Source organism: Cystoisospora suis (genome assembly GCF_002600585.1).
Source record: "Cystoisospora suis strain Wien I chromosome Unknown contig_1439, whole genome shotgun sequence".
In the NCBI taxonomy this organism is placed as follows: domain Eukaryota; phylum Apicomplexa; class Conoidasida; order Eucoccidiorida; family Sarcocystidae; genus Cystoisospora; species Cystoisospora suis.
The window spans coordinates 14,120-39,031 of NW_027154239.1; the positions used below are offsets into that span (position 1 = coordinate 14,120).

General features: G+C 54.1%; 3 protein-coding genes across 3 annotated transcripts; 1 reads left to right on the top strand and 2 right to left on the bottom strand.

The window, feature by feature from the left end:
* Positions 1–272: 272 nt before the first annotated feature.
* On the bottom strand, positions 273–4,459 carry CSUI_003293 (imp4 family u3 small nucleolar ribonucleoprotein). The gene is made up of 6 exons (XM_068063491.1): positions 3,172–4,459; positions 2,656–2,758; positions 2,294–2,366; positions 1,509–1,629; positions 1,002–1,162; positions 273–615 (listed from the first exon to the last, which is right to left on the bottom strand). The coding sequence occupies exons 1-6, from the start codon at positions 3,608–3,610 to the stop codon at positions 376–378; spliced, it is 1,137 nt and encodes a 378-aa protein (XP_067924520.1). The 5' UTR covers positions 3,611–4,459; the 3' UTR covers positions 273–375.
* CSUI_003294 (putative protease) lies at positions 4,392–20,150 on the top strand. The gene is made up of 10 exons (XM_068063492.1): positions 4,392–7,164; positions 8,070–8,450; positions 9,036–9,353; positions 9,865–10,806; positions 11,363–11,457; positions 12,195–12,857; positions 13,199–13,300; positions 13,982–16,981; positions 17,753–18,964; positions 19,822–20,150. Exons 1-6 carry the CDS (start codon positions 4,858–4,860, stop codon positions 12,400–12,402), a joined length of 4,251 nt encoding a protein of 1,416 aa, XP_067924521.1. The 5' UTR covers positions 4,392–4,857; the 3' UTR covers positions 12,403–12,857; positions 13,199–13,300; positions 13,982–16,981; positions 17,753–18,964; positions 19,822–20,150.
* Positions 20,151–21,581: 1,431 nt separating this feature from the next.
* CSUI_003295 (uncharacterized protein) lies at positions 21,582–22,523 on the bottom strand. Its single transcript, XM_068063493.1, has one exon. The coding sequence runs from the start codon at positions 22,081–22,083 to the stop codon at positions 21,607–21,609; it is 477 nt and encodes a 158-aa protein (XP_067924522.1). The 5' UTR covers positions 22,084–22,523; the 3' UTR covers positions 21,582–21,606.
* Positions 22,524–24,912: the final 2,389 nt, after the last annotated feature.

Below are 24,912 nucleotides of genomic sequence, written 5' to 3' on the forward strand. Positions count from 1 at the left end.
CGGCAGGGATATGGATGGAATGACGACCTTCTGGATGAAACTCCCGAATACTCCCCTATTCTGTAGAAAGCCTGACACACGCCCCTAGGGGCTGCGGAACCGAGATCACTATACTGTGCGGACCAACGGTCTGGCAACTCGCAACAGCTTGCGCTTCCGCGCGAGACAAAGGACTAACGGGCGGCGGAAGAAAACAAAACCGACGAAAATGGAAAAAGCCTGAAGTTCTCCAAACAAGTACGAAAGCCTCACGAATGTTCCATACATTGTTAGCCCCACGGCGCACACTGCTGTCCAGTCGAACAAACAGGAGATGTGAACGGAGAAAGAAAGGGAAAGCCCAAAAGTGGTACACCGGGCAGGCCCTGAAAGCACTTAGATTAACATATTCTTCCTGTCCACTTTCAAATCTGGTCTCCAGACAAACTCGTAGAGTCCCTCTTTGGTGTTAAACAGACCTGCGTGCATCCATAAGAGCTTCAACGTCAATCGCGGACCTATTTCTTGAAGTCTTGTTTTCTTGCCGTCTTCAAAAATGTAGCGGTGATGCCGAAAAAAAATGAAGTCACGCTGATTGTGGAACGTAACGACCCGTCTACCAACGAATTCCGGTGTCTGCATACACAAGAGAGTTCAAGAAGCGAGTAAACCGAGAGTGTTCTACATACTTCGAGGCAACGCACGTAGCACTTCCCGCAGATGCTTCCCCAGACCGCGGAAGTGGAACGCTGGAGGAAAACCAGCAACGAACGTACGGCCGACCCTTCGCTCTCGCGCTGTCCCAACTAATCAGTTCTTTGCTGTTCCTGGAGGGCCCGACGCCCGGCGGGACGTGTGCGAAGTTCAGCGGGCCCCGCTGAACGAGTGTTGCCTCTGACCAAGCTCAAGTAGGGTGCACATCGGAGTGAGAACCAAACGCGGCTGAAGACCAGCAGACTGAGTTTGAAGACCATACCAAAGGTCGACAAGAAAAGACCTGTGAAGATTTCTCGGTTACGTACCAAAGGGAACAGGGCAGCGAGCTGTCTGGCCACACGGCGTCCAAGGCGCGTCGTGAAATTGTTGAGCAGCAGCTCAGGAAGATGAGTCGTCATTGTCGCGGCGCCGTGCATTTCCTGAGCTAGCCGTACACCCGAAATACGGAAATACGACGTAGGCCCCTCTGAACAACAGGACACAAATCAAGGTGAACTGGACAGGTCGGAGACGCAGACGGCACACAAACGGTAAGACAGTACAGAAGGACGCCAGCCGCGCCGGGGTGCGGCTGGAGATCACACGGGGGCAGGCAGATGCGCTGAATATGTGAGAATAACGCACGGCAGCGGTGACTGCCGCGACAGAAAAAGCTTGTCACCAGCTGCATAAGTGGAAACCATGAAGCCCAAAGCAGCCAAAAGAGCAAGGAACATCGGCACAGCGCCAAAAGAGAACACAGTTTCCATCACGCGCCGAAGACCGGGTTCATTCAAACCACGGAAGGGAAGCAATCAGCATAAGCAACTCACCTGGTAGGTGAACGATGTACAGGCCATGGGGCCGATGGTTCTTTTCTTTGAAGATCAGAAGGTCTGTGAAGTCGTGCTTGATTGCGAACTTGCAGATGTTCTTTATCTGGTAGGACCATCTCTGAACGCGGAAGTCCCAAACAAACAGATCTCTTGGAGACACTCGTGCAGCCTCACCACTAAGAGGAAACACGTACCGCCGACACAAGGCTGATATGTTCCGAAGCAGCCTCCTAAAGAGCAGAGTAGAATCAAAGATGAGGAACAGACGACCCACAGCACTGCCTGTCTACACGCTCAGCTGAACTCGTTTGGACTGAGTCCAACGCTTCTGCAGAGAGTCGCAAGCGGCCGACAAGCATTCTTGGAAAACCCTAAGAAGCTTTCTGCCACTCTACAATATTCTGCTCCGTCAAATTTCAGTAGAATGTCTCTAAGGAAATATACAGTTTCTCGAGCTAAGGAAACTCGTGTATCTGACTACCCCGCCACACTGCACGCTGATCAGCTATACTCGAAACAAGATGCCTGCCGCCGTGGGCGCTTTGTCATGGCGACCACAGTAGTGGTGACCGATCTGGTGAAAGCCAGGTCAAACTGTCTCCGGTCTAAACCCCAGATTCACAGGACGGTTTAGTCAGGTATCAACACGTTTCTGTCTTGTCTCCACTAAACTCCGTCAGACCCTCTTCTTCATAACTGTCTCTGCAGGCTCCTCTACTTCGAGGTTCTGAGTGCAGAGAAGACAGCGGCCAAAGAAAAGAAACCACTGGGGAGTCTCTAACCTTGTAGAAGAAAGCGTTCGGAAAGATGAACAGAACCTCCTTCAGGAACGCGTACATGTCCTTGGTGACTCGACTGAAGGCATGACAAACCACGGAAAACGGGCCATCAGGAACACCAGCTTTCGTCACGTCTACGCAGATCCGTCCGGCGCTGGGCGACTGCTAGCCGCCATAGGTGCGCCTTCTGAATGTATGTAGGCGCGCAAGTGTTGATACGTGCTTCTGCACCCACCACCACGCGACTTCGCATACATACATAGGAGCCTATCCCAGACGAGTGTAAACATCCTCGAACGGGGGAGGTTAAGTGACTGAACTTAAACCATCTCCCACCGAACGCACTCCAACATTCACTAACCTACCGATTTGTCGTAACCATAAGCTTGGGCGTCTTTTCGTTTGAAAAGAATGAGGCGAACTCGTCTACTTCCTCTTCTCCTTCAACCTCATCGTCGTCCTCTTCCACTGTACAAAGGCAACATCTCCACAGGAAGAATCACGTCGAGGGGCTAGGCGGGCGATGATTATGAACGGAGCGGCATTATAGTGAACTCTATACACCAGAGTGATTCAGCACTGAGTAGCAGCCTCCACAAATGTCCCCTTCCGAAAGCCAAGAAGATCGCACTACACTGGTAGGCGACTCAGCGCAGATGGACGGTATCGATCACCGCTGGTTTCAGAGGCTCCTATCTCCCAAAACCATCCAAGGGCATGATGACCATCCTGCAGTTGCTGCCTGATGACCGAAACAATTTTCGGTGGAAGATTACTGTTCGGCTCTGCGGGGAAGAGAGCCGGCGAGCTTGCCAGGGTCTCGAAGAAAGCAACCAGGTGTCTACGTGTCTCACAGATACACACGAATGGCTACAACGTACCGACTGTGGGGTCGAAGCGACGCATCGATTCAATGGTTTTAGGAGTTTTCTTCTCGACGGGCTCCCCTCGTCTCTCTTTTGCGCGTCGTTCCTTCTTCTTCTTGGATCGCTCCTTTTTCTTTTCTTGAAGCAGCTTGAATGCCATCATCTGTCTTCGCTGCTTATTTAAAATATTGCTTGTCGATGTCGTCCGTAACTTCTTCTCCTTCTTTGCGACTGCTCCCGAAGCGTGGCTTGCATTCTCTCGCCGCTTCTCTTTACTCGGTGCTGTCGGTTCTGCAGCACCACTGCAACGAGTGCGTGTCTTCTTTTCGTCGAGGACATTCTTGGTACGTGGCTTTTTTCTCTGTTGTGTCCGCTTACCGTCACTTCCCGCAGAAGACGGAAGAGACGACGAGGAAGGACGAGAAGAGCAAGCTGAGCTCTGACAGCTTCGCATTGTCCTTTAGCAATCGCCACACACGGATCCTGATAAAACAGGGAAGCAACCTGCATGCAACAGCGGTGAGGAGTACTCCTGACTCCGAAGACCAAGCAATCGCCACGAACCCCTGGCGGACCCAAACTGCTGACAATTGTTAACCACACATATAGGTGTGTACGGACCAAGAGAGTTCTTGCACAACGTCGAATCAAGGACGAATTGTCCCATGCCTGAGGCGGAAACCGGCTCTGCTAGCCATAGCTAGGGAGAGGGAGAATCCTTATCACACAAGAGAGCAACACACTAGAGGAAGGAAAAGTGGTAGGGTGCCACGCCGCAGATTTTCATGGACAGAGAAAAAGTGCCTGGAAAGGGAGAAGAGGAATCCGATGGCAAAACCACATGAAGTGGCAGGAGGCGAAGAGACCCCACGGGGAAAAGAAAACAAACGGGACAAGGGCGAGAAATGACAGCCGGGCGGGCAACCTCGACAAAGTAGCAGACAAGAGGAATGGAAAAACAAGGGAGACGGGGAATCGCAGCTAGGAACCCACACCTCGAGACTTCCGGGGCCGCTAGGGATGTTTGTAAGTGGTAAATGCTCAAGGCGGAAAGAGCCGAACACCGTGAACGAAAAACCGGAAGCAATCCGGATCCCTTAACCTAGTCTCCATGAAGACCCCGTACTCTGTGTTGACGAGAAAGAGCAGAGAGAAGAAAGTTGTACATCCTATCGTTTGTTCGGCGGGAGCAACAATTGAGTTGCTTTTCCCCTTTCGGACGATTACACAGCAGTCCCGATTCAAAGCCTGCGACTTTTCGCAGCCCAAGGCTCCGAGAAGCGCCGACGTGTCCGAGCTGCGATATCTCCCCTTCCGTATCAGGGCCTGTAAGAAAGCAGTAGCGGGCGACCCGCACGTGCAGGGTTATGAGCTAGGCACCAGCAGAATGACAGCAACTGGCGCAGGAGCTTCCGATGTTCGACGCCGAAGACACTGCTTCAAGAGCCTGTACCAGAGCAGGGACGGGGAACCTTGGCAACGAGGACGCGAACGAAGCTGGAAATGCAGAGCGTTTTACCAAACGCTATCGTAATGTGCTGGATCACACGTAAGCTTTCGGGATCAGCAGTGAGCTCTCCCCGGAATTCTGATGTCTCACGACGGAGTCTCCCGAGACACACACAGCCTCGACGCGCAAACTGTCCCTGTCAGGTCCAAGCCGAGGACAGACAACTTCCGAGAATGTAAGGAGATGAATGAATGGGCGCGTGTCTGCGGTGCTATGAATTTCCCTCGGGTTTCTGTTTGGCTAGCGGGACGGCTGTCGCGGTTTCCGTGTTGACCCAGATCGTTCCATGTGGAGACAGCGCCGCACAAACTATTGCAAGGCCGACGCTAGTACTCAAGACTGCCACCCCTAGAAATCACGGCAGTGACTACGTCTGCTTTTCAGACAGCAGTCGCTTCGTTTGGGAATCATCAGCTCAGAAATACCCTGCTTCCGGAAGTACTTTTGTAGCCTTTGGTTGGGTTTTCGCTGTGCACACAGCTTTCCATGTCTCTCGACGCTCTCTTCTCTCCACGGTCCCGATGCAGTGGAGCGAACTCCAACCCCCTTTTTCTTTCTGTCCATCTACCTCTTCCTCTCGTGTTTTGCCATCAATGCCGGCTGGGACTACCACTCGCGAAGCCCTGTCCGCTCTCAACGAGGTTCTCTGTTCCTGTCCTCCGTCTCCCGCTGGCTCCCCTTCATCGCACGTGTCATGTCCCAGATATCTCTCGTGTCGACGGTCCCTCTCTACCTTCTCCTCGTCCTCTCGTCTGTGTTTCTCGGCTCCTGATGGCGACCGGGCGGCTGCTTTCTCGTCTCCCTCTTCACCTTCGGCACTTTGCTCGTGGTCCGCGAGATCGCTTCCCCGGAATACTCTGCAGAACCCCAGTGCCGATTCGGATCCTGGTTTGTGCCCTGCTGCTCTGAATTCCCCTTCTTCTCCTACTGTAGTTGCCGACCTCTATTCTGTCCCACCAATGCCAACTCTGTCTCCGATACTGTGCTTTTTGCCTGGTTGGCAACTTTTTTCTTCATCGGCGGCGGGTCCCAAGACCGTTTTCTCTCCTCAGGGATGTATGCGGACCAAAGGCGTTCTTCCCCGGGGGCACTACCCTTTCACCGTGTTGCGTGGCGTTGCCTTACACATTGCGTGGTTTCTAATATACCTGTCCGTGCTCGCATCCGTGTGGCTGACGTCTCCCTCGGTGCAATTCTTCCCCTTTTTTCCGGCCTCGTTTTTCTTTCATCACACTCCTCTTCTATCCCCCGGGAGCATTTCAACTTACCCTGCAGCGCCTGCATATCAGGTTTCACGGCCACGGGCAAACAATTTCCAGAGAAGTCTGAAGCACAATGGAACAGCTGATACTTGCACGCTCAGTATCGGCCCTTCAGCAGCACACTTCTTCAGTACGAGTCCGCCGGCCGACCCGGATCTGGAAGTGCCCTTTCCTGTCCTGTCTCTGCAAAGTTGTCCGTGCGAGGTGTTCGGTCAGCATGCCTATCGCCTGCAGAAAGGAGACATAAGTCAATCGTGTCGTTGTTGTTCTTGTCTTTCGGAGACCAGAGCAGATGCTAGAATTAGCCTGCCTCACGAGAAAGAGACACCTGCTGCTACGTTTCCCTTCCGATATCTGTCCTCCGAGTCCCAAGACGAAGCGGAGCCGACAAGGCCAGGGTCCCGGGAACAGCCGGGAAAGAGCGGACAGATAAGAAGTGAATCCGGACCGAAGCCTCAGAATGTTTTCTCTTTCCTCTCCTTCGGAGTCAACCCTCTGCTCTTTGCAAAGGCTCTTTCCGTGCCAGGTTCTTCCGGGTACACAAAGGTGCCCCTGTCCGCTTCGCTCTTCCCGGGGCTTCCACGTTCTTATTCTCTCTTTCGTGCTTTCTCAGCTCGGGCGCATAAGGAAGACCAACCTCTCCGTCACCCAAGTTTCCCTGAGCCTCTCCTAGACCTCAGAGGAGGATACAAAAATGATCAAAAAGACGGCACAGCTGAAAGACCCTCTTCTGAACCGTCGCGACTGACAACCACGCCGGAAGACAAGTCGTCTTGTTCGCCCATTTCTCCTCACGAGTCGGCTACTACTTCTGCCTGTGAGACATCAATCACATGTCCGGACTCCACTACCAGTCCCTCGGGCTCTCCTTCCTTTTCTTGCTCCTCTCCTCGTCACATTCCTGAGAAGAACGAGACAGCAGTCAACTCGCTGAAGGGCTGCAACAACGTCTTCGACCCGTCACAGAGAGATTCCGATGATAGAGCCGTGCCGCGTACCTCTGTTGGCAATGGACTGCAGAGCCTACCGATGGGCAGAAGACGCCGTATTGTCCGAGGATCTGATCTTTTGCAGGGCGAGAGAAGGGAAGAGAAGCCGGTTCTGCGTTTTGTTGGTTCTCGGGCTTCCGGGGGCGACGCCGCTGCACGGACGACAGCTCCCTGCGGCGGAGGAAATAGGGGAACACAGCCTGATGAAGTGGAAGAGCTTGAGTTGGAGGACGAAGACGATGTCCAGGTGATGTACCTCTTCCGTGTTTCTGTTCTGGTCTGCCCTTTGCGGGGGGCAGGGGTGCTTTGCCAGCGGTATTGTCGGTCAGCGTCATGAGAATTCACCTGTCCCTCAGGCATGATTTTGTTTTGTACCTTCCTTTGTATGCTGAGCCTCAGCTACGGAACACGTCTATGGCCTCCTGCACAGGTGTACCAGTCTTCTCCTAGCTGGTGCGTGAAGGAAAAACGAGTGCTGAGGCCGCTTCCCCTGCCTACCCGCCACAGACAAAGCGCCAGCTCTCCTTATCACCCTTTTCTGGCAGTACACTAAGATCACGCTCGTAATCTGCGCTTGCATCAGAGGACAGCTGCATATACACGGAGGGAGGGGAAGTGTGCAACCCGTTCTTCTCTCGCTCTGTCCGATGCTGAAGCTGTAATCAACTTTTACTGGGGGAGTCAGCTCAGGGACACGACCTGCCCAGCGGCTGCTGCCGTGTCGCTACCACCGCCTGTGTAGAAGGAGCTCATGCGAGCACCGTGCAGCTACGTGCCCTCAGAGTCCTTGCTAGTGACGCGACGTTCCAGCGAAAGTCGGGTCGAGATCACGAAGGGTCGCAGTTTTGTATTTAGAGAGCCAGAGAAATGCTGACTCTCCATGCGGTTCTGTTCAGGTTAAAGTGTACTCGTGACTGTGTAAGATGCCTTCTGAAGGTATACGTGAGCGTGGCAAGAAAGTGCGTCCAGCTTCTATTGCTATCAGAAGTTGGCAGCTGGATATTATGGTCTCAGCCATGCGTCCAATAGCAATATTTTGTAGAAAGCCGCTTCGGTCCGCCGTACCCGTCATCGCAAATTATGACCGGACCGCTGATATTTCGCCTCGCTGGTCTTCCCCGCTCGTTCAATGTTCTGCTGATTACTGTATAGGTAGTAGTATCGCCGTCGGCGCTTCGCTCTCTACTCCGTGCTCCTGCTTGCGGTCGTCCCGACATGCTTTCGCTCGAGCCCGCTTCTCGGTCTAGTGTTGCGCTTCTGTACGGAGTGGTGTTGCCACCGGGACCGTCTCTTGGCGAAACAGAAGACAACACGTCTCCTCCCCTCTACGCACCAAGGCGTGAACCGGCATTGCGACTGGGCTCGAGAGTCGCCGAGAAAAAACAGAAGAAGAAACTCATTTTACGCGTAGAAGCGGCCGTTGTCCTCCCCTGCGGACAGTCTAATGTCGGAGTGCACGCGCAAGAAGAGCACTGTCAAGGAAAAAACCAGACCCAGGCAGGAGAAGAAGAAGCCTTCAAGGAACTTCAACAAGTGAGGGCAGGCGCGCAGGGGTTCTCTCTGAGGCCCAAGCCTGGAGCGCGTCACTATGTGAGGCGAATCGAACTTCTGACGCTAGGATAGCCGAGAACAGATGAGTACACAGCTACGATTTCTGCGCTTGTTGATAGTTGTCAGTGGTAGCGCAGAGCTTTCGCGCAGTGCCGCCTTTGTTCTCGTGGCAGATGATGTTTCTCCTTCCAACACTAACCCCTGAGTCAAGCGGGCACCCTTACGAATGCATAAATCTTCTTTTGATCAACGTCCGCCCTCGTTTTTCTCTTTACCGTGGGTAATTCGTGTCCGGAATGCTTTGTCATCTCTCTGGAGCGTAGAGGTGTATGTCGACATACCTTGCCTTCTGCGTGGGGACTTCGTCTCAAGTGGGTATAGGTATGAGTACGTGTATATACGTATGCACGGCTACGCGCGGGTCTCAAGAGGACGAGGAGACCACATTTTCTCGCCTCTACGGGTGCATTTCGCCGGTCACGGGGCAAGTTCAAGAATCTAGGAGCGCAGTCACGTTTTTTCATCGTTCTTCGTGTTTAATGGCGCGTCGTCGTGTCCTTTCCGCAGCTCCTCGGTCCTTCTTCTCCCACCCGAGCTGCTGCCGACCGCGTGGCAGCCCACCTTGGCCTTCAGTTGCTGGGCTGGGCTTCGCTGCGGCCGCCTCGCATGCAGAGAGCCGAGTTGGGAGTGAAGGGCGACTCCGATGAAGACAAACAAGATACGGAAAGAAAGGAACTGAACTTGCGTTGGAGAGAGCGCCGCCGTGAGGGCGCAAGGCAGATAGTGTTTGGGCGGCAGGAGAACAGTGAACGTGAGGAAGACAGAAAACGAGAAAGGCGAGCAGGTGCTCGGGAGGGCACCAATGAAGAATGGCCACAGAACAAGGTAGGTGGGGTGTGTGAGGAGCTCGCTTGAGAGAGAAAACAAAAGGCGCAGCTGCTTCGTGGTGCCAGTAGCCAATTTACATAGCATAGAAGTAAAGCCGCCGTACCGCAAGTAGAAATGCGGTCTCCGTATGAAAACGCGGGCCCTTGCGGACAGCATTTCTTTGGTCACCATTTCCGGTATTGTACGGGAGCCGCACGGCTGTGCGGATGTGTATTCAGGTGGAGTCGTTTTCCCTCTGCCCTCATGCACACAGAGAGTCTAGATCGCAACTATAGCAGTACCAACTTGCCGGCGTTCGTATTGTCCTGTTGTGTTAAATGAAAGTACGAATGCTTCGTATACCCGGTGATGCCACGTTGCTGTGCGTAACCTTGTAGTTTGTCTCGACCGAGCGTTGGCGTCGATGCGAGCGTAGCCAATCCGAAGGGCAGGACGTTTCTGGAGCACCGTTACAAGGCTTTCAAGCTTCACATCCGATTTCCTGCAAAACTTCATTTTTTATGCACAGCCCCAATCGACAGCTCTGACGCCCACTGAGCTACTGCTTACAATGATACTTCAAACAGAGCAGAGCCACAGGACCGAGAATGCTTCAATTCCACCCCCTCGTTCCGCTACATGGCTTCTCCGGCAAGATGGCTCTAGCCTGTCGTCTTCGGCCCGTTACCCTCCGTCGTCTGTCGCTCCCCCTCTCATAGGCTTGGTGGTGCAGCGAGCGATAGCGGGTGTGCCGGGGAGCGGAGGCCCAGCAGGCGTACAGGATTCTTCGTGTCATCCCAGTACAATTGAAATCGAGGCGTTCACTTCGACACGTCATGGGCGACGCGTTTTCGAGACTGGGCTTCTCCCTCCGGTCAGTGCGTTGCCCTCTGGGAAATATGAACAAGAGCAGGATGACAAAAAACAGAATGGCGCATCTCGGGGGGACAAACGTACTCGGACCACCGTCTCCCTGAAGTCGGCCAACAGCTATGGCGGTGGTAGTTCTTCCGCAGGATACCCTTCTCGGCGGTCTCCTATCTTCAGCGTGCGTAAAATGAAGCGAGTCCAGGGTCACGAGCTCTTCTCAAAAGAGAAGGCCAAGCAGGAAGAGGAGGAGAGAAAGCTTTTAGCTAAAGTTTTTGAATTGAAGGGGCCAATTGAAGTGGATGGGCTGAACTATACTCACTTGCCTGCCGAGTTCTTCTACCGGTATCTCCCTGTTTCTGCTGCCACCGTGCCGTCTCTCAGCTGCCAAGGACAGCATCGACAGAGGAAGAAACAGCAAGACCGAAAAGCACGGGAAGAAGAAGATGGAGAGAGTCAAGACGGCTTTGAGTCGTCGGAGGAGCATGGGGCGGATTTCTTTACCCTGTTTTTCGACGATGGGGAGGATTCCTTCCTGGGGCCTGAACAGAGAGGAGGCTGCTCATCGTCCGTAACTCAAGAAGACGAGGCTGTGAGACTCAAGGTGAGGGGTGGTTGACACAGTTGTATGAACTGAAGAGGCAGGCCCATGTTTATCTAGTTTCCGCAAGGCGAACATCTATTGTTCTTCTAAGAGTTCTCGTTACACTGAGGTTTTGGCTGTGTCAGTTCGCGAGCACGTGCTGGTGTGTAGGCCCTCGACCTGTGTAAGTGGTGGTAAAATTAGTGCTCAGAAGAGCGTATATACCAGCCAGTGTGCTGGTCGTGTTTTCGCCCTGTTATCCGTACCAACTGTGACATGAACGAACTAGCGAGACCTCTTCGGTGGTTTGAATGTGCTGCCTTGGTCGTTCGTCACTCAAGTGTATCCCGCGCAGAAACTTCTCTCGGTGATGCATCGACTGGGCTCTCTGTTGTTGGTTCGTTTCTTGAAACTGTAGAAGGCACACGTGTCAAGGCGAAAGCATCTTTCGGTTTTCTGGGTAGCAAAGTCTTTCGAACAGAAGGCTGTTTCCGTGTCAGAGGTTGGCTGGTACCGAGGACAACATTACGTACGCGCTGTATCCGGCAGTGTGTTCCCGCGTTGTCCCCCTCTTCAGAACATTCTTAAAGCGCAGCTTCCTTCGTCCCGATTGCTTCGCCACCTCCGCAGCTTCCCAATTCTAACGCAGGTGGCGGGGCTTCTTCACAATAAGTAAGCCTTCAACATGGGTTTTATATATGGCGATTTCGAGACCGTTGCCGTCCCAGGTTAGATCGCTGGGACCGCCGGCGCTGTCCTTCGGCAGCGCCAGCGGTCATCGTTGTGCGGGTTGGGTGTCTGTCTCCTTTTCCCCTTCTACTCCCTCTGCTGGGCGCAAGACGTACGGACGAGGCAGGGGGCTTCGGGGGTAAGTTGCTGTGTGGGAGCCTACACAGACCAACATGGGGCAAGCAGAAGTTTTCAGTGGGTGAGGGTAGGCATAGGGTGTCGCTCGAAACTGGGGCACCTGCATACCTGCAGCACTACCAAAAGACACTGTGGCTTTCAGGATAAAAGCAGACTAAGTCTTTACTAAGGCACCAGCCTAAGGGTGCATACAGGGAACCGACTGCGTACGATGTATTTCGGAGATGTTCGTGAGGCTCCCCCTTCTTCTCCTGTTTATACCAAGACGCGTGACGGCTATGCCGTCAAGCAAGGGGACCTCCAGAATAACGCGAGGAAATATGTCCAGGTAGTTTGTATGTGGGGAACGCATGCAGAGTTAGTAGCACATCTGTGCGGGCATACATCCAGCACCTGCATCGACACGCCAATGCTGATTCGGCTGTCTCGCAAGGCTGGTGGGGGAGTCTCTAACAAACTACGTCGAACGACCGGTCGTCCTGTTCTCTGTCATTGGAGAGCGACCACTGTGTTGGGTGTGTTGTGGTTCCACGTCTTTTCAGCGACCAGGACCTCCAACTCATTTGCGACGCCCTCAGACGCAGCAGCAGCATGGCGCCGTCTCCTGCAGTGTCGCAGACCTCTGTCACTGAAGGTCGAGATGAGCAGGGCAACTGGAGGAGAGTGGAAGTCACCACGACGGCTTCTCCTGAGATCCCTCTCCGCATCATACGTCTTTTACAGGCGTTGTTAGACTCGAACACTTCTTAAGATTCCATTTAAGCGGGCATTTCAGAGTGTGTGTGCTCTCCGAGTCTGTCGAACACATGCGGCTGTTGGATTTGGAAGGAGAGTATGCAATACAAGGATAAGACTCTCCTGTTGAAGTGCTGTTCCGTGGTTCTCGCGAATTCTCGATACGGTACTGTGAAGCATGAGAAAAGACTCAGCAGTAGCCTGTCAAATATGTTTGTTGAACACCTCCAAAGCATCGCTCAATTACAGCTAAGAAAAGGTGCAACATTTGCAAAACCTTTGCAGATGCTGCATCTTTCCGTATCTGCGTGTCTTCGGATCATCAGTGCCCTCCGTTGCTCGGCAGGTATAGATCGATGCCAAGTAGGCAGGATTGAAAGAACTGTTGCCGTGGATCAAAGCCATCACGAAGAGAGGGGTGCTGTGCTGCCCGGAAGAGACAATCCGCCAGACAGGCCTTTCAAAACAAAGTGGGTGGGCGCGAGGGCTAGGGTGTCAGTGTCAGCTAGTTGCTCCAGATTTCGGACTAGAAAATAGGGAAGTACGCTTTGTGCGTGCGGCACCTATCGCTGTTGGGACACTGGGCCGTATCCACCTGCCGTCCAGATGAGGATTTTTCCTTCCGATCCGTCCCCTAGTTAGGCACGGAGCGCATACACAAACAAATACCCCATCTGAGACCGGGCCAGGCTGGGAGCCACTCGGAGACGCAGGAGTAACGAAGCTGCCACCGAAGTGTAAAATGAACCAAGAAAGAAGCTGAACTGCGCAGTATCTCACTAGTTTGCTGCCTGTCACTGTCTCCCGTCAGAGCTCGGACAGGGAGAAGACGCCGGTACTGCATGAAGAGCATCTACGCAAAGTCCACTTCAGCCATCGACGATGACGTAACTGCAGGAAACAATTTCCGCTGGTAAGCTGTACTGGACACGCGTCACGTGTACGCGTTGAAGAGTGAAGGGGCTCTGCCGATAACACCGCCGTATTCGCAATTCGCCGTCCAGCAAATCCTGTGGGCAATGGTCCGGGAACCACTCCGAACGCCTGAAGAGCAAAACGAGCGGGAGCTGCAGGTACAAGCGGTGCAGGAGACGGACGAGGAAATTAAAGCGGGCAGATGAGAGTCGATCAAACCAGATTTCTTGGCAGCTTTTCTAGCAAAGGGTAGATTTCAGGCGTACAGTCCGATTTCTCGGGTGCAAGAAACACTGTTTCCCCAGCCGACGAAACATGTGCAAGACACGGAGAGGGAACCACGCCGGAGACAAGCGTGCGGAGGGAGCCGGGTTCTGGATTACCATCCGAGAAAAAACCGCAATTTTACCACTATTTCCCATCTTTGGCAAATCGTTGCTACTTATACTCGGTAAAGAATAAAAAAATCACTCTCTTTCATTTCAGTTGCTGGTCTTCTGTAGTAGACACCAGACGTGTGCTGCGAGCCATGTCTCGTTGTCGCGAGACACCGGTCTCGTCGGGCATGCAGATGTCGGCCTCCACGCGGTATGCGCTGGAATCTTACCATGATGCGGGCTTGTACCATCGCCACGACATCTCTCTTTCTCTTTCTCATCTGGTTGCGTTGCGTCTGCAGACGAGCTGGCCAGCTTCGTATACTCTCTCGGACTCCGTCAATCAACCTCACTTCGGCACGTCAGGCACGCTCTGGGGCACCTGGTTCCGTCGATCTTGAACATGCCGACCGGCACGAGAAAAGCTAATTTCTTTTCTCGCAGCGTTCCACTACGCCTGCAGTGATACCAATAGCGAGGCTGCGATGCTTCCCCACTCCTGGCAAAGGCTCTCTTGCTGCTGTGCTGGCACACCTTGGAGTCAGGAGTCTTTCTAGGGAACTCTGACCCCTCTGCCTTGCCGACTGGAAAGGGCATGGGTTCGCATCGTTCCTTCAAAGCAGAAGTGGACCGGAACGCACTCTCGCTCAGTGCCTGCTTTCTTCAAGAATATGGTGTCGCTTCTGCAGGCCGTGTGCGGTGTTCTCTCCATCCAACTTCCTCCCGTACCGTGGGTCCTTCAATCACGTGGTCGGCACGGGCGGCAAGAACCGCTGTTGCTTTTGTTTTTCGTTTTTTCCTTCATTCTCTCTTCGGAGACCGGCGGCACAAGTGGATTTCCTCCTCTGTCCGCCTCTCAGTTGTCTGTTCCCTCCCTTGAGACGTCTTCCCTTTCCGTTCCGCGCCTGATTCGTACTGCCCGGGAGTTCTTTCCTCGTGAGGCCGTTTCCTCGTCGTCAGCGACTAGTCTTTCGCTGGGTTTGGGCAGGCCTCTTTCGAGTTTGAGAGCGTCTTCGTCTGCACAGCGAGGCCGCCTGCGGGAGGTTTCGTCCTCTTTTCCCAAGCTCGCCAGTGGACTGCAATATTGTGTTCTGTGCTCGCTCGCTTCTACTCAGTCTCCTTTCTCTCTTTCCCCGCTCTCGCTCGCCTTTGGGCTCCAGTCTAGCCAGGAACGCAAACAAGGTCCTGGCCGTAGTACCTTATCGGGTCTGGGGCGTTCTTCACAGCTCAAAACTCAATCTTCGGCTTTTCTTTCTTCCCCTGGTGCCTCTCCGTCACGTCGCTCGTATCTGCGTCCATACCAGTCTCTTCTCTTTTACTTTTCTTCTGATAGCTCCCTTTCCAACGCCCCTCATCACAACTTTCCTCTCCCTTGCCCCCGGGCCCCGCTGATCTCTTCGTCAAAAACTGAGTCTTTCTCTCGTTCAGTACCACATTCCGCCGTTGGTTCTTTTCGCCGATTCCACCCGGCTTTCTTTCCTTCTTCGCCGAGGCCGGCTACCGCGTCACTTCCTCCCGTGCAAGCAAGAGAAGAGAGGTTTCGAAATGGAGAACACCTCTGTAACCACGGAGGTGTAGCGGATCCCTCACTGGGCGCCTGTGTCAGAGACGGGTCGAGCGTCCCCGTTTTGGGCTCCCCGTTCTTGTTTTTGCCGGCCCCGAACAAGCGGAGAAAAAACGCAATATGGAGAAAGCTACACTCTTCCTCTAAACTCGCTGAGCACAGACGTCTCGCAGGTTCTTCGTACGTCGCTCGTCAGTTCGCATTGCCACCGGATATTCAGCAAGGAAAGGGAGACTTTCATTTTCCGGTTAAGCCGATTACTCTCAACGGCTCAGTTCGTGAGGGGGTGTTGCTTTCGGCGGCAGTTTTGCCTGCTCGCCAACAGCCAGAGTGGAGGGCTAAAGATGGAGAGCATCATCCTACTGTCTCTACCGCAGGAGGTGGCAGTAGAAAGGAGGACAAAAGGTGTGAACGCACAAGTGAGATAGAGGCCGATGCCGCTTCTTCGGGGCCGTCTTTACTCCTAGCAGCTTTTGCCTTTCGCCCGCACAACGCCGGCTTTTCCTCTTGTCAGCCGTTTGAGGGAAACTGCCCCATTAGTCTGAGGAAGGCTACCAGTTTACGAGCTTTTCTTTCTGGCGAGTCTGGATGTCGGTCTCTCCTGTCTTGGTCCTCGTTGTCTTCATGTTCTGCCGACTGGGGTTTTTGTCGTCCTAGGCCTTCCTTTCCTAAACGCATGCCTTCTTTACTGTCTCCGAACTCTTCGGGCATTCCTCATCATGACGGCACTTCTTCCGTGTGGCCGCGTTTGTGGCAATCGCTGACTGCTCGACGTCCACCCGTCCTGTCTTTCTTGGGAAATTTAGCCAGTACTCCTTGCTCGTCTTCTCGTTGTTCTCCGTCTGGTAACTCTTCGTCTCCCTCTTTGCCCACTGCTGCTTCAGCAAGGAAGCCAAGCTGGTTGGCTTGGCTCTCGTCACCGTTCAAAACCTGCAGTCTCCGCCGCTGCATTCAGGGTGTGCAGAGTCTTGGGTCAAGTGTGAACAACGCACTGAGACAGTCGGCGGTCGCCCAGTTAGCAGTCGTCCTGTTTGCGTACTTTTTGCACTTCGCCTACATCTCCCGTCAACTTTACGTTCTACCCGTAGAACTGATTCCCAACAGCAGCGGCTTGTTTCACTATGTACAGGGGGACTCGCTGGCCGGCTTGGCAGCTCTAGCTGCTCTCCTGATATTCTCGAGAACAAAACGACCGTCTACGGCAGGCGCACTGTCCTCTCATTTGCCGCCTCGGGAATTACAAGCTGCCTCCCGGGGAGTCCCTTCTCTTCCGGGACCCGCTTCAGGGTCGGCTTGTGCTCCACCAACCGACGTTGGAGCTAGTGAATGCGGAGAAGATGGGAGAACCGTGGGGCACCCTTCTGCGGCATTCATCGGAAGCCAACACGCGAGCTGTACGATCGAGACTGGTTCTGCTCCCGTGCTTGGGGGGGCGACGGCTTCAAAGGGGCAAAGCTGCTCTGTCCTATCACACGAAACAACTGCTTTTCCCAGCGCGGACAGCGGCCGCGTCTCGCGTTCTGTAGACAGTCGGAGGAAGGTGTCCGGTGATACGCGCCGCGTGGACGCGCCGCCCTTCAGTGGACGACAGGCTTCAGTGACAGGGAGTCACTTAGCCACTACGACCTGTAGCAGCTGTACAGGGGCAGTCGGTGCCTCCGGTGGAGGACCTCTGGATAAACTGGAGCGCGGAGTGCAAGAGGCGTCAGAGGTGTCCCGCCGCAGGTTACCCTGGGTGGTAAGTATTTCTGCTGTAGAGACAGACTGAGACGCGGTGTGGCGTGTAGAAGCGCGCACACCAACGATTCAGAAAGATCTGCTTAACAGCACCTCGAGGCCGTGCTTCGCTGGCTTCTAGTGGTCCCTGTCCTAGCTGCGGAACCCGCCTCCGGAAAGAGATCCGCTCTGCCCTGTTAAGGAAGATGCATGGGGCGGTCTGTATAATAGTGTCTTGTCGGGTTGCAGGCTCTGAGTCATAAACAGACAATAAATGCTGAAGTTGTTGCTTGCCGGTTTCATTGCGAGAATATCTTAAGGACCCGGGGCCATCCAGTGGTACCAGTTTGGTCTTGCTGTCCCGTCTGTCCCGTTGGGGCTTTTTGTAGACATCTAACCGCAAGCGCGTAGATGAAGACTGTTCAGACCCGCACTTGTAGGAGTGTGCGGGCGTCCTAGGTAGCAGGGGACATTGTTCTGACGGAAGCAGAGAGCTAGCACAGGCGTCGAAAGTCAAAGGAGGGCCGGCTGCAGAGTGACACCGTAATGATTCTGTCTTTCGCGCTTCTTGCAGCGTCCGATGGTAGTCGGCGTCTCCTGCGATTTTCGAAGCCCCTTCTCTGCGCTTGTAGAAATATGCGGGCAGCGTGTGAAGGCCCGCCTGCGGTCTCCAGTGAGCTATGGAGAACAACGCACATTTGGCCTCGTTGGGGCGTATAAAACTCTGGATTTGCAGTGGGAAGATACAATTTATCACCTTTTCTTGCTGTGTGCTTCCGGCTGTCCGTTGTAGGGGCCTTTTCCCGCTCCGCTCCGGAGCACTTTTCTTCTTGTGGCGTTGTTCGGCTCGTACATTCTCTCGGGATATGTGGCTTGGGGTCTGGACGTGCTTTTCTATTTTCTTCATGCCGCCGACCTCGTTTCGCTCGACCTTTGCATGCATCGGTCGCTTCAAGTTCTCGCTGCGCATCTGGCTTGGGTCGGAATGGGGCTTGGCCTCTTCAAGTTGTGCATGAAGAGCTTTTTTGGAAGCCCCAGGTGCGCCCCCTCTGTTGGACATCGTGTCGGTCAAACCTGCGACACCCCTGGATCTTCGAAGAGTCTTTCAGTGAGCGACGGTCACGAGACGGTTGGCAGGCAAAGTGGAAGGAAGGCAACAGCAGGCAGCTTGAGCTCACAAGGGGAAAACAAAGGAATCGGAAGGGAAACGACAGGGGGCCCACCGGTTTCAACAGTGGACAAGAGTGAGGGGGGATATGCCCATTTGGCCTCTGGCTGCGGCGAAGAGATAATTCCCGATAGAAGAAACGCTCGAAACGTTTCGCGCTGGGAAGCTTTCTGTCGTGGGGAACCAAGCCTTCCCGGACAAAGCAGTGGCATAGGACAGCGGGGCTGGACAAAGTCCGGGCCCCAGGGAGCAGGAGCGAGGGAACCAGCATTTCATTCCTTCAAGGTGCCCCAGGCGCTACGAGCTGAGAAACCTTGTCTTTCATTTGCAAGCCCAAGGGAAGGCCGCCTCCTTGGTTTTCTGTCTTGGTTGCGACACATGTGCAAGCGAAGCGACGAATCGGGAATTGACAGCACCTCTGCGGCGCCTCAGACGTGGGATGAGTGTACGGTTAGCAGCGACAAAAAACTCCTTGGAGAAGATTCCGACACCTCGGAAACCAGAGGAAAAGAAAAGACGAGTAGCACACGCAGACATTCATGGGACGGGCGTAGTATCGAATTTTCCGGCCGAACGATAGGCGCTGCAAGCAAACATGACATCGCTCGCCTTGGTAGCTGCTCCCTAGCAGAAAGAAACGACGTCCAATCCAACGTGATAAAAGGAGCACACCTTGCCGGGTACCCCAGGTGGTATACACTGAAATGGCGAGGATGGGAGAGAGGAGGCCTGTGGGCGTGGTGGGCGATTGCGGGCTATTTCATATCGTGTCTCTGCTTCAATGTCACCGACCTGCTGAACGACTTCTTGCTCAGCCTCTTTCCTGTGCACCACCAGGTAAGGAAAGTCCGACTTCCTCTGCTCAGCTCCGATGAAAGCACCAACCCATACAACTCACTGTTAGACAGCGCTTGTACCGAAGCCTTCGGGATTTAGCCATAGTGTGTGCGAATCGCACATACATGCAGGTAGTAGGAGTCGTCTCCTTTCTGCCGAAGTGAGAGAGGCACCCCGTAGCAGTAGGAATGGTTCTTCAAGGTTTTACCGCCGTGGTCTGGGTGCCCACTAGTCTGACCGACTGGTTCACTGGCAGCACCTCAGCTCTGGAGTGATGGGCCCCCCAGTTGTCACTCCATCATTTGCTGTAGCTGTAGGCTCTTCCTAAAGCAGGTTACTATTATCCTGGGGAAAGGTTAGTGTAACTTCAGCACAGCCTTCATACGAGCAAGAGGCCGCACTTAGTGTGGTCTATCAGTGCTACTCTCCGAAACTTCTACCTACAGAATCGGGTGCCTGGACTGGGCCCGGTCGAGGAAAGGCATTTGAGGCTGACTGTTGTAATAACAGGTGCCTCTTTCGTTCGACGGAGAGGACAAGGAGTTGCAGACGGGGGACAAAGGGCTCGTGCCGCACAAGCATCTGTTTGGATCCTACATGCTTTTGCTACTGTCCCGCCCTATATTGTAGATCTGCTGAAAACTCCCTATTGAACGCACGGCAGGTGGCCACGGCCACGACTACGGCTTCTCAAAGTCCAGAACGCAAGGCCAGATATGTGCCCCTGGTAGAGTGCGCGGCACGTCCTCTTCGGTTACCAACTGTGCAGCGCCAGCCGCACGCGTGCGCTCTTCTCGCTTTTTTGGTCTTTCCCGAAGCTGGATGTCTTTCCTGCGATTTGCGTCGTGTGTTTTCAGGGAGATACCATCGTGCACCACATCATGAATCCTACCATCAACACACCATGGTCGTTCCTAGTGGGAGCGCTGGCGCCGTGTCTCTCAGCTCCCTGGTGGGAGGAGATGTTGTACCGAGGTTTCTGCCTCCCGTTGTTTTCACAGCTTATGCCGCTGTCGGCTGCTGTGATGTTGTCTTCACTCCTCTTTGCTGCTCACCACATGAACGTACACACCATGTTACCTCTCTGGGCTCTCGGCGCTGTCTGGGCAACGGTGTATACCCGTTCGGGAAATATCTTAGTCACGATACTCATTCACGCCATGTGGAACAGCCGAGTATTTTTGGGTAACTTTTTTGACCTCTGATGCAGAGTCGTCCTTGTTGAAATCGGTCCGCATCTCTAAAGCTGCTGGGGCCGATTTGCAGTCACGGCCATAGCCAGACAATCGTGCTCGGGGCGACGGGCACGCCACGAGAACACGCGTGCGTGAGAGTTCTCCGCCAGCCGCCGTTCCTGGTCCACTACTCAGCTACAAGGTGAAACCGCGGTGTCCAGCAGACGGGCGCTGACGAGCCGTCACTGTCTCTGTACCAGCGAGACTGTCATCGGGCTTCGGTTGTCGCTGAAAAACCACCGGTAGAGATAGTGTGCTATACTACAAGAATGTCCAAGCGGCCGACGTTGCCACTTCACTCCACCGAATTCAAGAGGTCGCGGGCATGCATCGTTAGTGTGTGGAAAAAGCAGTGCAGAAAGATTTCCGCGCTACTTGTGGACGCTGTTGTGAGTAGCTTCGGTCATGCAATGGGATAGTGTTCGCGGTACGAAGATCCGAAGTAGGGGACGCCAAGGCCCTCTTCAAGTAGCAGCGCACACTCACACCCTCTTTGACAGGTAGACTGCCCGTGTGCTCGGAGCGGGCGTGGACTCGAGTCGCTGTGGAGAAATGCTAATCTTACGAAGATTGTCTGTGCACGCCATGGCTGGCCGGGAATCACTGTGGCCCTGCTGTCTGTTGCTCTAGTGCTTCTCCTAGGGCTTCGAGATACTGCTCCGGAGTTGCGTCTTGCTGCGTATCCAGAAACGCCCCCATCTGGTTCGACAGTATTCCACTGCTAAAAACGAGACTTGATTAGTTCAACATACCTTGTTGGCGTCAAATAAAGAGCTTATTACTGCCAGCGACTCCGCGGTCCCGGCTTCTTCTAAAATGGTGTCCAGTCTCTGCGCTACCCTAGTCGGAACCGTGTTCTGATTACCGGGGGCCAAGGCGTGTGCAGTGACGTCTTGGAACCGCGGTGCTCCCCCTTTCAAAAATGGATGAACCTGAGGGTGTGGAAACATCAGAGGTACGACAGTCTGGAGGGAATGCGATGTCGTACCGGCGTCGGGGGTCCACGGAGAAGCTTTTCATAAGCCTCAATCGGACTGGGGCTCACAACGCGAGTCGCCCCTGCCACTTGGATTAGCGACAGAGTTACATGGGTCCTGTGACAGTGTCCATACCGGCAGGAGGTAATACTGCGTTGAGCTGTCGGTCGTATTCGTGGGCAGCTTTACTTATTTCTGTAGCCGGGGCTCTTTGCTGTCCGATCTGGATCCCCTAATGAAGCCAGTAGTACGGTTACCGTTGTGAATAAACTGTTTGAAGCGCCGCTTCATGTTTATCAGTGCTCTTCGTGAAGTCTTCCATCTGACCACAGACACCAAACGTGCAAACTACGAGAGCAAGCAGACGGCTGAAGATATTCACCTGCGGCCGGGAACAAGCTCCACATCAACATGGGGCATCTCGATCTCCTCACCGGGGGCATTTCCTGCACCCGCCGATGCTTGCGTAGCAGCGGTAGGGGCAGCCGGCGCAGCCTCCTGCCCGGAGCAGGCGAGGGCGCAGGCCACGAAGCCAATCGCGCATAGGCCTAGTCTGTTCATTGAGCGCATTCTGATTTGCTGCGGCCTCACCTTGCACAAGCGACCGCGTGATCCAACTTGTACGGAGAATGTCCCAGGAAGCTGATGATGCACTCTTGCGCGGAGAACGGAGAGGGTGTACATACACTTGCTTCCACTCTGGGACAGGCTGGATCCTTGTGCATTCAGAACATCTTTTCAGTCGACCTAGTTCTCCGCCGGTCAGCATCAGGGAGGAATATGCCGCATCCCTCCTGCTCACTGGGTCCGCGCTGTGTAATGATTCAGGTCCCCTCGGAGGCAGGGTCGTCCTTCTCTTGATCTTCTGGGCGACTAGCCTCGGGACCGGTGGTAGCACCCCATTCATCTCCGAGCGAACCCACACAAGAAACGGTTGCTGGGGTGACGGTAAACGTTCTCTAGTGTGTAGGCTGGTTCGCCTGCGACGGAGCCTCCCTAGACAGGCCAGCCCACTTGTTGTCGCGGGATTTCGTGAAGAAGTCCTGACCAACTTTACTGTCCCTGTGGCGCCCCGCGTGGAGGCACGTCTCACTGTGGGATGCGGCCGCGGGGTCTCTGCGTGTGAGGCGCTCCTTTGGGGGACGAGTAGAGTGAGGGCACCGGCGATACGCCGCACGCGCCTTCAGCAGACAAACTCTTAATAGCAAACAGTACGCCTTCTCCTCACCTGCAGAGTCAGTCTTATCGCCGGCGGGGCGTCAGCGATGTCGCACTCCTAAAATGACTCAGCCGACGGCGCCCTCATAACTAAAGCGAGCTGGACTGGCCCAGCAGCCGGAAGGGCCAGACCCGGCCGGCGGGGCCCGGGAAAACAAGCATCGTTGCACTTTTCCACCTTCGCCTGCATCCGATGTCGTCGCGAGCCAAAACCCACCTGTGGCCAACACCCCGGCAACGCCTGGGGTGCACAAGGCCCGCGGCGAATCAGTGGCCACGCGAAGTACAGACAGCTGCACCCACGATCAACTGGTTACAGAGTGACCCCCGCCAGAATATTCAAACTTTTTCTCAGACTTCGCCAGGTGAGTTCTCCTGCTGGGCAAGCGAGCTTTCGAAAAGACTATCAAAGGTGATTCGCGTCCCCTATAGTACTAGAATGGTCTCCGGTGATATCAGAAAAACCCCACTATTTCTTTAGTGATGCTGGTGGGCAAAGAACACGTCTGCAATTTCTTAGTTCTTTCTGTAAAACAGGTAGCACTATACGGAGGAATGAACAGCATGTCCAGGACGCGTAGCCACGTTAGGCTGTAGACTAGGAGCCCATCGTAAGATTTATCGGCTGAGTTTCATGCTTTGACCCTGCTACGAAACACAGAGAGCCGCCGGCGATCCGCTTACCCCTTGGTTGTCGGTGTCTTGTGCTTCTCTTTCTGCAGAACATACTTTGGAGAAGTGGCACTCCGAACCAGGGGTTTAGCTGCTGTGACAGCGACGGGTAGAAGACCTTCAGTGTACTTTGGGCAGAAGGGTCCGGTAGTCGGATCCATGTGGAGTCACGTAAAAACTTCACGAGAGATCACACTTGTCCACGCGTTGTCCCTTTTTCCGCACTCGAGCACCGGGCCACCTGTTTTGTCTCCTGTCGGCACCCTCCGCTCACGCGCCTAGGAATGCTGTACACTCGCACCTCTACCTATAGCACGTGGCAATGATGCTCCTCAGTTCAGCAGTGCTTGCTGGACCTTGACTCGGCTGCACAGTTGCGGGAAGCCGTACACTCTATAACAAACCTTGATATAAGTGCCTGCAAGGTTTGTTGCCGTTCCTGATTGTCTTCCTACAGTTCGAGTTCTCAGTCAGCACCCCCTCATGCCTGTTGCGGCGATAACATCATAATTTCTCAGTCTTTCGCGAAAGCCCCATACCCCTAACCATTCCTCCCCGAGGCTATGACTTGTCAAGTTGCCGTGACATCGTAGATGAAGAGCGGCCGTGCAAGCCCAGCGCTGCCGCAACAGAGCGCTTGCACGCCATGTCATCATATCTCCGTACACTGCTGGCTATCATGCGAGGTGGCATATTGGAACTGTTTGTCTAACCGTGAGAGACAACCTGTCAAAGCATGGTCGCCAAATTATCTGAGCGGACACGTCTTAGTTCTTTCTTCGGTCATGGTCACCACCTTCCTCGCGCATCCATACTGGTCACAACAGCACCACATGTATACTCCATCAGGAGAGGTAGGAACCGAATACGGGAGTTGTGGCAGGCCGGTACACGTTCTCTCGGCAAGTACCGAAAACTGAGACCCTTTCTACACATGCTGTCGAATCAGCCCAAGATGACTGAGATGATCGTTTCTGTGGGTAGACCCCACAAAAGCGCACATCTGATTTCTCCGGCCAGCAACTCTGGTCCCCCCGCTACTTTCACGAAGAACAAGAGTATCGCGGCTTGCTATGAGTATTGACAAAGCTGAATGTTTAGCTGACAAACAGCCGCCAATATAGAGTCTCCCAGGAAAAACTCCTTTGTAACGGTAGCGGGCAAAACAACTCCGGTTTAAGCACGTAAACCACAGATTAGGGGACTGTGTAACATGTGGATGCGCGACTGCCCCTGCGTATTCTTCTGGGTAGCAGTGAAACTGAGGTCAGCACGCATGTAAGGGGACGGAATCTTTCCTATGCTGAAGTCTTTAACATCAGCAGAGGAATACTTTGCACTAGCGGTTAGGGGATTTGCTTTACGAATTAGCCTAGTGTGGCACGTTCAGTTCCTATCGACGCCGAGGCGGCTGAGCGTCGGTCGTGACGAGGAAGGCCTTGACGAGAATGAAGCCATTCTATGTAAAACGCCGGGCCTGTTTTTGCCTTACTAGCTACTGGCTTTGCGATGCATCTCCTCCCCTGGCCGGGCCCTCAGCCTGGTACAAGATCCCTGTGAACCGCGGTGCGGTCTCTACGAGGGTAGTGCTAGCCTGGTGCGCGGAACAACCACTGGAAGACTGATAGAATCCGTTGCGTGAGCTTTCTTCTCGTGCATTTCCTTGGCCGGCTGGGATAGCAGTGCGGTTCAGAGGGTCATGCTACCAAGACAGTTTGACACACCGGGCGGCTCCGAGGTGGTGAGAAATGCTTCTTGTGATTTCATGAGACTCCGTAGCTGTTTGCAAGTTATCACAACTTTGAGTTCACATCCGGCTCTGGAAAGAGAGTTTGTGGAGTGTGCC